The sequence below is a fragment of the Pterocles gutturalis genome, unplaced genomic scaffold (assembly GCF_000699245.1).
Source record: "Pterocles gutturalis isolate BGI_N339 unplaced genomic scaffold, ASM69924v1 scaffold50160, whole genome shotgun sequence".
NCBI lineage: Eukaryota > Metazoa > Chordata > Aves > Pterocliformes > Pteroclidae > Pterocles > Pterocles gutturalis.
In genome coordinates, this window is record NW_010147786.1 from 14,973 (window position 1) to 25,816 (window position 10,844).

At 39.7% G+C, this 10,844-nt stretch overlaps 1 protein-coding gene across 1 annotated transcript in view; it reads right to left on the reverse strand.

The window, feature by feature from the left end:
- The window catches only part of LOC104470997 (serine palmitoyltransferase 3-like), a gene marked incomplete at both ends in the record, with an annotated part of 21,802 nt that extends 11,338 nt beyond the window's left edge, over window positions 1–10,464 (reverse strand). Inside the window, 2 exons of the mRNA XM_010086154.1 lie at window positions 8,061–8,154; window positions 10,340–10,464. Coding sequence (XP_010084456.1) covers window positions 8,061–8,154; window positions 10,340–10,464 — 219 coding nt within the window. The remainder of the gene's footprint in view (window positions 1–8,060; window positions 8,155–10,339) is intronic.
- Between the last annotated feature and the right edge of the window lie 380 nt (window positions 10,465–10,844).

Genomic DNA, 10,844 nt, shown 5'->3' on the forward strand with positions numbered 1-10,844 from the left:
AGTGAAATGTATATAATTCTGCTTAACAGAGCTGTTTAAACAAATACATGGGTGCGAATAGCTTTTCTGACCAAACTGGTGTGGAACATGTGACCACAGACAGGGAAGAACCTCTCAGTGGGATGAGCTTTCCTGACTTTATGCATTACATAGTCTTGCCGGAATACAGGCTAAGGACAAGTCTGTTTGCAGGATGAGGGCTATCTCACTGTGGTTTTCATGTCTCATTCTGAAAAAAACGTGTGTGTGACCCTTCCTTAAGCCTGTAACAGTCAACACATAATTTGTTTAGGTGCAAATGGATTTTACTGACCTTTTTACTCTGTTTTTGTAGTGCCTCATTTGGAAAGGGGAAATTGGGAGGAAGAGAAAATCTGTTCCCTTTTATCTTTGCCCCAAAAGGCTGCTTCTGTTGTTCAAAGTGAGGATGCAGTGCTCTCCATGTGTTTGTGCTTAGACTTTGCAGAAAGTGGGATATACTGTATGCCAGGAAAAAAAAAAACAGCGCAACCCCAAGTGACTTTCGGATACCAAATTATTTGCCCATTAAATACAGTTAGACTGTGAAACACTGGGAAATTGAGATGACAAATTGCACGAGCCCATCTTGAATAACCAGTTATAGGGAAAATATCTGTCCTGCCTTGTTTGACCATCACCAGCCCAGGCTTTTCAGCAGTAATGGCTAATAACCATTCACCAGCCCAGGAGGTGGTATTAAGAATTTCACTTGATTAATTAGTCAAAGCACAACCAAATCTATCCTTGTCTCAGTTGTCACATTCTCCCTATACCATATTGTCTACATAAGGAGGATAAAGTTTCCTAAGTGGGAATAGTGGATCACTTCGGTTTTTTAGTATTTAATATAGACTTGCATAATCTTTGCTTGGGACCCTTCAGAGCTACTTCAACAGAAATACCAACACCACAAACTGCCAGTGGGTTGAAGCGAGCCTGGACCTGGGTGGGCATCCGTGTCACGCTGCCTCCAGTGCAGGTGGCACTTCAGGCTCCCGGAGGGGTCCCTGCCCTCTCCCAGCCATGCTCAGTGCCTCCTCGCAGGGAGACACAGTGTCTCCACCTCTCATCCTTACATTGCAATGCTGGGGATGTCATCACCATTCCTCTGAGTGGGCTGGAAATCTCCTGCGTGATGTCAGCTGAATTCTTTTTAATTAAAATAAACAGGCTACTACTACCCTTATCACATTCCTCTTTCCTTCACCTTGTGTGCCACTCCCATTTTCAGTTTCTCCATTTTGCACTCTCATGCAAGTTCATGCGGATTCTGTAGCCATTTGTCCCTTCTCAGCCTCCCATGCAACCACCTCTCCCCTGCTGCAGTGTGTCTGCTGCAGCACCTGCTGCCTCCTCTCTTGCTCTCCCTCCACTGGTACCTTTCCTGGTCACTGTCCTTTTGTGGGTGACTCAAGTGGCTAGCCCCAATGCTGTCCCTCCTTGCAGATCCCTTACGCAACAAAAGGAAACCACCACAATAGCTTTGTTGATCTAAACAGTAACTGCAGGACTGTAGAAAGTGGTTTTCATTCTAGTGAAAACTGGTCTTTGAAAAGTCCCTGACTGCTGGCACAGCTCTGAATAGCAAAAGCATCTTTAGAGTAATTTCCCTGAAATTATCAGCTTTGAACATCTTTGTTTGGAGTGGGGTGGTGGGAGTGGTGATTACTGCACTGCAGCCACAGTAACAGTCTTGAGACTCCCCTCCCTGACCCTCAATAAATATTTATCTCTGTGAAAGTAAAGACCACTCACTCAAGAAAGCTTCCTATTGACGCTTGGCAAGTCAGACACAGCTTCCTCAAATCAGAGAGGGCAAATGCAGACACAGCATGCTAAGAGCAGGATATACCAGTCTCCTCTCTGTGGCAGCATCAGTATGTGTCACAGGGAAGTACACGCCAAACTGGATTAGGCTGCAGTCCACCTATCTGGTGCAATAATCTTGTCTCTGATAGTGGCCAGAGGCTCCAAGGAGGACAAAACCTTAGTGGGTAATGTGCTTTTCATCCTGCTCTGTAATAGCAGCTATAACACTGCCCTCCCTTCTAAAATTCAAGGGCCACTTACTCCTTTGGAAAAAAGTAAATAAATTAAGGGACCATCTTGTACTAAGGCACTGCAAACTCTTTTTGATTTTGCAACCAAAATATTTTTTTCTAATTTTTACCTGTTCATTTACCTCTTTCATTTCCCCCCTATTTTGTTTGCTTGCTTGCTTAAAGGCATACACTTACAGTTTTACACTTCTTTTTTTCTCTTCTTTCCTTCTTTCTTGCTAGCGAATACATTTGCACTGAAAGATTAGGGCCTTCTGTTGCCTAAAAGTTCTTTCAGTGTTAACTGCAACTCCTCCCAGTAGCCGTGTTTTCTCTTTAATGTGTCTTCATGGCACACACATCTGAACTCCAAAGCATTAATTTGACTGAGTAGACTGAGAAATGCCAGAGTTGGACTAACATAAATTCACAACTGTTGTCCAAGCAGGAAACTATATTTTGTATGGAAGCCTGAACAGCTCACACATGCATGACACTTTTGTCATCAACCACCTGATTTATGAGAATCCAGAAAACTCCTTACTGCTTTCACAACAATCTGAAAAGGTGCGTTCTTGGAACTAGGAATGTATTACTGTGATTCCCATTTCACATGTGGATTCAAGCAGCACATTAGAGGCCAGATTTTCATCTAACCAGGGTGCTTCATTCTGCCTTGCAATTGCCTCCCCTCCTTGTAGCATTGCTTGTTCTGATTGTGTGTTGAAGTGCCCTTGCAATGAAGAGAACTGGAAATTTTTCTTCCACATGGCCTGATTTCTGCGCATGGTCATGACATTCCCACAGATTGCTCATGCAGTTGCAAATTTAAACCTAAAAATGTGTATGCAATTGAGCTGCTTGATGTTATATGGAAAAAATGTAGTAGAACTAGAAAGAAAAAACAAATCCTAAGCCTTGCACAGCACCTTTTTATACTGATATGAAAAGAATTCACTTGGATGTAGTCAGTAACACACTCATCCGTCCATTGAATAAACAAAGATAGGCTCTCACCTGATATCAGTATAAGACCCAAAACTGCTGTACCTGATACCAAGACCCAGAATTGCTGTGACAGAAAACTCTTGATAAAATCACAAGCTGATTAGTGGTTAGCTATTTGGTTTTGCTTTTCAAGTTTTATTGGAAGGGTCAAGGGATTTTGGCCAACATTTAACCAAGATAAAGGCCATAGGTTCTGAAAAATATATTATATTAATAAAAATCAGAAAATAAATAGAAAGAAATGGAATAAAAAAGAACAGGTGATAAGTCATCTCTCCCTGGGCCAGGAAATTAAAACATCCAAGAGTATAACCCCCACATAGATGAAGGACCTCCATGTGGGTCACTTGGGGAGGGTGGGAGAGGGTCCCTGGAGCCCAGGCCTGGTAAGAGTAACATCAGACACCCTCTGAAACAAAACTAGCCAAGGCCAGGCTGCTACTGCCACAGAGGCAGGGAGACGTTTTAGTCTCCCACCTTCCTCCCACTGCATACTAGTTGTTGAACTGTGCTGCTGGCTGCATTTTAAGTCTAGAAATGCAGCTCTCTTCTAGCTTCCCAAACAAATCACTGCCTAGGAAATGGTAACTGGAATGGTGCCCACACCACAGTGGGGGAGACAAAAGGGAGATGCTTTATGGGCAGATCAGAATGACTTTAGTGTACTAAAACCACTACTGCATAAATTTAGGACTGCTCAGGTCCTAAAATAAATAAAATAAAATCCTCCTACACCCATTCATCAGAGCAGGGGCTTGAGGCAGCTGAGCTTTGCATCCACAAAAACTCACAAGTTCCTGGAACAGAAAAAGTCACTTAAAGGCCAAATACCCTGTGGCATACTGGTGTGCCCCTGCCAGGGTGAAGACTAGCTATACTGCTAATGAGACCCCACAGGAAGGGAATGCCCTGCTCAGTAGTTTTTAGTTATAGGGCTGAAATGGAGTATTCTCCTAAATTTCTCTCACATAGATCCTCTGTAGGTGTGTGTCTGTGCATTTCTCTCAGCCCAGGCCTGTAAATTCCTGTCAGTTTACAAGAAAGGGATTGTCCACTGGGAGGCAGGATACAGGGCACATTCCTGTGTCCAAATAAAAGTGGACTTATAGGTCCACAGCACATTTTTGTTCTATTATTCACCTTAAGGCTTAAAAAACTTCTCATACACCTGTGCAATGTCTTTGTCAATAGGAGGAAATACCCAGATGCTTTTTATTTTACTTAGGAGAAGCATAGATGTCTGACAATTTCACCTGTTCTAGAAAAGCTATTCAGATTTTTTGGTGAAAAATGTAATGCCTAGGACAGCTACCCATTTATCGAAGTAGTATTTCATTAACTTTTGTAAGAATGCATTACACATAATTAAGGTAATAGGTAGAGATTATTTTTTAGCTTACTAATGAAATAAGCATAATTATTTACTTTTGTGTAATGACAAATAGATCCAGTAATTCAGATTATATGCTTCGAAATAACGTGGTTTTACAAAATTAGCTACAGGATAGCCTTTGAAAGATGAATGTGCTTCAGTAGCAAGTTCAAAATGTCAGGTTTTACTCTCTTTTCTGTGAAATGTTTTTATCATAGAACAAAGTTTCTCATAACTTTTCTTTTAAAAATAGTTCTTCCTTAACAGGGGGGAAAAAAGGGAGGGGGAAAGAGATTTACAATGCCAAGCTTGTAGAGAGAGAATTTACTAGCACACACCTGTGCATGTTTTTTGTATAATATTCAGGAAGTTGCTGGTTCAGAAAACATACTATTGCTTCACTAAATTGTACATAATTATTCCTCCTCATTTTGACAACCAATTATAATAACTGCAACAAACATTCACACCTCACCCTTCTCCCACTGTCTCTTCTGCACATGTGCAACCAAGGAAGTCAGAGCCAAAGTAAATATGTTTTAGACAGTTTTATCAAGGGCATTACAAAGCATTTCAAAAGAGGCTGATGTAAGCAACAAGGAGCATGGAAAAAAGCCTGTTTTCTCAAGCTGCATTCTAAAAGCAAAAAGGTAACTTCAAAATCTGCTGCCTGATTTGCATTTGTTTTTTATTCTCCTACAGAGAAAGCATGTCTCAGGCACTAGTGGTCGTACCGCCTGGCATCTCTTTTATTGTCTTTAGTGTAGGGCAATACTGGGTCAAACAGCATGTGTGTGTAACTTGGCACAGCTCAGAAGAAGATGAGCCAACTCATGCCAGCTCACTACTTGGCTCTGCACATACAAGTAAGAATGAAATGCACATTAAGCCCTAATCCTCTTTGGGATAAGACTCAGATTTGATTTTTCTTTATGCATCTTGGTGGAGAATTGTTCCAACTGCTCATCAAAGGGCCCTAGTCAAGCCTTTGACACAGTAACATCCTCCAGTTGATGCCCAGGGCCAAGCTCTTTTAAAGGGTCATGGATTTCCTTATATTAAATTACACACAACAATGCCTTGTCCTTGGAAAGAAGATGCGGAGAGTATTGCCTTTTTCTACTAGAGAGAGGAGAAGGATTTTAAAAAAGAAGACAAAACACATTACTACCTGATGCTGAAATTAATGTTTATTAAAGATCTTCAGTTGGTAACTCAAGGTGCAAAGTTTTCTATTCATCCACAGGGCCAATACAGCATCACTTTTGCATCAAGCAGTATGGCATCGATAATGGCTTAATTCCCCTGTTCATAAGCATGACCATGACAGCGCTATCATACTCTGACAATTTGGGCATGCGTGTGCATGTGTGTATATATGCCATATATCCACACATTAGCTAGAAGGATAATCTCGGAGCATAAGCAACACAGCTCTGATCTAAGAAAACAAACAAGCACCTGCCTAACTGAAGAGAACCTTCCCAGCACAAGCTGGAAGTTTTGGTTATGTGTGTCCTTAATTTATTTGCTCTATTAGCTCCTATTATACTACTCTCTGACAGATCCACAGAGAACAATATTGTCTACTTCATTTTGGCTGAAACTATGTATCCCACAAAAGCAGTCCTGCTGGAGTATGCTTTCCACTGCTATCCTCCCCCAATACACATGCAGTTTTCTCCAAAGCAAAAGGCACACACGTACATTTCTGCACATGTGATTTAAAAGCTTGTGTAACTCATGGGTATGATTATGGAAATATTCAAAAGAAAGAACTTTCTCACCATAAAACTATCATACTGAGAGACTCACAATGGGCTGAGAGAGCATGAATGTGTGAAGCTGCTTCACATGAAGTGTTCTCTAAATGCAATTTAGGTTCTAAGTCTCAAGGCCTACAAAATCGCGATGACAAAAGCAGACACTCAAATTCCAAACAGTATTTGCACAAGTTTCCACAGTTTCATTTTGAAATAAGCTAAGGTGATGTCTTGGAAATGGCATACAAGACTGACTTTGGCAAATTGGAACTCTAATCTAGAAAGCAACGAATTTTTCCAAAGCACCCTGGATGGGCTTCCACTGATGTTTTCTGAGACTCTTAAAGAGACTGCCTACATTTTGGATTGCTGGATTAATGCTTTTTGGACAAGTCATTATTATTTTTAGGTTCATATATTATTCACAAGAGAACATCAGCTTTAATTTATCATAAGTGCAAGCAGAGGTTGGTGAGGTATCAGCTTCTTGGGAGCAGAATGAAATATTAGGGGATGGTTAGAGACCAAATTCCTTAAAGCAAGAATGACAGCTCAAAGTGATGCCTTCTATGCTTCCTTAGCAGTTGAGAGTAATACACTCCTCAAACTGGAATGTTCTTTGAAATGCTGTGGTAAGTGACACAAGGCAGCTGGGCTGCACACAGCACAGATGGGTGGAGAGGCTGAGAACATTTGGATTTGGGTAGTGAGATGTCATCTCACAAGGTATGATGCAAACCCATTCAAATGGGATAAGGCATATACTGAACAAACTAAGGAACAGTTGAGAAAAGACTGGTATAGCAGTCATGCCTAGCATATCCAGATTTGTGGAAGTGAACCAAGTTGGGGTGTGCTACAGGCTAATCTATGAATAATTACTTCTATAAAGTATTTGGGTTCAGATGATCTTTAATTCTTGAATGATCTTCAGAAATTGCTTCTTGCCCAAATTATGAATAGATATTAATTATAACAACACCTTATACTATAATTATAGTGTGCTTTTTATTCCAACAGATCCTTAGGCCTTTTACAGCATATGCATATTTAATTTTTGCTCACCTCAGGGCTGTACACAACACTTAATAAAGAGAAGGGCCTGTATTAGCTATTAACAAAGGTAATCAGACCTCTTTTCTCATTCCTCACCACTTCTCTAGCTTCTTTACCTCTCCTGCAATCACTGCCTGGTGGAAGCAACGGGGATGGAAAGGGGAATTGCAACAGGGAATATGGGAAAATAACAAGCTCTTGTCATCAAAGCCAATGACAATGTCTCTGACAGTGACCACAGAAGCATTAACTAAATAAAAATAAAAAGCATGAGTATTTTAGAAGATAATTATATGATTGCAAAGTTAATGTGTGATTTCTATACTAAAATTATACTTCAAAGAATATTTGGGATGATGCTCTTGATATAACCATCTGCATCTTGGGTATAGCCACCTGGGAATTCAGGGTAACTGTTTCAAAGTAATACCCCATTAATGTAACTAGTTGCACTGAACCTTCTAGAAACAGAGGCATGGGATACGGCGTATGTTTTTGTAAGTATCTTTGTACTACTTTGGCTATAGAGACAATAACAATAAAACCCTTATGACAGCACACAGTCACTTAGCATGTCAAAAAGACAGCAATGAGATTAAGACTCTGGATTTTGAAATTAAGGTTGAACCTGATGACTCAAATAATGCACAATAACAATTATAATATTACACTATTAATTTTTCCCAATCAGAAATCACTCATAATATTGAACAGTTAATCCTTCTGTCATTGAAAGGAAACATTCTTGCCTTTGAAGTGTGAACAACTCTGTCTCTAAATATTTCCAACTTCAATACTCACTATTATGCTTGAAGATTCTAATAGTAGCACCTGAAAGCCTCGCACCAAGAACGAGAGAAGTGTGGTTCAACTCATCACTTAAAATGAGGCAGCCCTGTGGAGAAGGAGTACAATAAGCATCTGCATGATCTCGGAGGCTGTTGACATGCACGCATGTGTGTGTCAGCATACACATGTCTATGATATAGCATTGCATCAATTGAGCTGTAAGCATTAAACATGAACTGGATTTTCTGCCACTTTTCTGAAGGTGCCAGGACCCACTGCAAAGGTAAGTAGAAACTATGGGATCAGATTCTCAGGCATTCCCAGGTGGTGCAAAGGGGCCAAATATTTCTTGTAATGGGAAAATGGTGAATAACCCTAACAGAGATTGAATACTTTATAGTAAAATCAAGTGATGTCACTTCCTCTATCCCCTGTCCACAATCTATTTTGTATTGCAAGGAAAATGCAGTCACTACCCCATATATAAATGCTGCATGACAGTAATGTAAGGAAGAGTAATACTTAGGCTGGATGGGCATCAGCACTTTGGGCTGCAGAAATGAGATCAGGACAGATTGATGCCTCACAAATCCCACTTCTATTAAGATGCGAGTGGAGCCCAGACATCAGAAAGAGTCTTTCTCTGGTAAATGCATATATAGTTCACCTGTAGTATGTTTTTCATTAATTAACTCAGTTGAGAACTGATTTTATTTTTAGAAACTAAAGTAGAAATGCAGGAGAAATAATTTTGTATATTATATTAACAGGAGCCAGGATTCACAGTTGAAATTCAAGCTGGAACCATAATTTAGCTCTGCTTTCTATTACATATCTTATGCTGTGGTTTCATTACCCAAAGGACAATACAACATTACGTAAACACTTATTTTGGCAACACAGATTATGCCTAAATTGAGAGGTACTCACACAGATCTGCCTAAAGACTGGTAAGCAGAAATAACGATAAGAGTATATGCATCTTGACAAGAAAATGTAGCTGCTAGGCTTAATTATAGAGGAAAATTTAGGAATAAATCTTCACAACATAGGGCAATTACATAATAACTGTAATATATATAATATATTATAATAGTAATATATACTAAGCTGTTATAGGTACATTCTATATAATACATAGAATAATATCTTTATATGTGCTACTTATATCTAAATATCCCACCTGACAGAGGCCTGAGTCTCCACATGAGGCCAGCTAAGTGAGGGAAAACTATTTTATAGCTAAGCAAGGGACAAGTGTCTTATGCTGTTATGTATGTCTGCAATTTCATAAATTTACCTTTATTGATTCTCTGTTATTTTATCTGTTCCCTTTGAAATTGCTGGACAACTTCTCCAGCACCATTGCAGATTGATGTTCATGTTCTGAGCAGCTGAAGCAATTCTCCCTGCCCAAACCCTGCATACATGTATTCTAGAAATCTCTTGCAAAAGCTGGATTATCTTCACCGGTGAGTGAAGAAGTGACTTCACCTCTAGGCTGGTGCTTCAGAAGAAATCTTGCTCATACACCACACAGTGAGTTCATTCCACCTCCACCAAGAGGGAAATACTGTTTCACACTTGCATAACACACTTCATACCATTTCACACTTTCATGAACTAAAGAGGATCTACCCACTTTCCCAGCTAACAGTGCTGTATAACTGCTTCTTAGGTCAGGAGTTGTGATTGACAGGATGATAGATTTTCACGCCTTTTTGTTAGGTACCCCAAATCAGAGAGGAAGTCCCTTCGATGCCAAATAAAGAACCCAACTTTTGTCATATGGTCACTACTTTAGACTTGCATTTGCTGCCAGTTTTCTTTGCAGGGCTGGATGGAGGTCTGTTCATCAGGAATGTTAAACACTGTGCTTTCTCTTTTCTGAAAAGTTGTAAAAAATATCGTAATCATCGTATTTCACCACAAGTAGCTGGGCAATATCTCTACAAGTAGCCCAAATACTTCATCCCACACCTGAGACATGGGATGCAACATTCGCTTACTTTTTATGGAGAAGCAACTTCATTAAGAGAAGCTAAACAACCATATCATTTACCCTTAAACACGTGTTAAGTATGTGTGATAGCAACACCCAGAGCTAGAAAAAATTATGAAGGAGCATATTTAGGGTGACAGGGTTATCAGCCTCATGACTCATGCATTCCTGATATCAAGCTTTGTTCCTCGATCAAGTCTTTCCATTTAATGTGTGCCCAGAATACTACAACAGTTGTTAAAACAATTAATAAATGCTTGTTCTATGTGTTTCTTAAGGAAGTACTCACCTTCCCAACAAGGGCTGGAATATTCATTGAGTTAGTTGCAAAGCCCATGCCAAACACCATAGCATCTTCCACACCAAGGAAGTTGGCTACGAGTTTCTCTAGTTCTACATGTTTGTCTAGGGTGCCTGCAGAAATAAGCATAAGGAATCTTAAATCTCATTAAACTGTGAAGGTTTTTAGTTCTAAGGACATAAAACATACAAAAGAACAGGCTAGAAATGTGTCATTAATCTAAATGACTTTAAGTTCTAATGAAGGTTTTCCATTTGTATCTTGTCCATGTGGGATAACACAAGAAAAAGCAAGAATGCAAACCAGCTATAACTAATGCTAACAAATACTGTTGCTGTTAAGGTAGCAAAGCAGTTGCTTTGGCAAAAAGTTTATTTTTTCCATAACAATAACTTTTGACATAGCTTATTCTAAAGAGTAATTTTTTGCCCTTTTCTCCCCCAACGAGGGCAAAAATACCTCCTTTTTATATGAAATGTAGGACAAACATCTT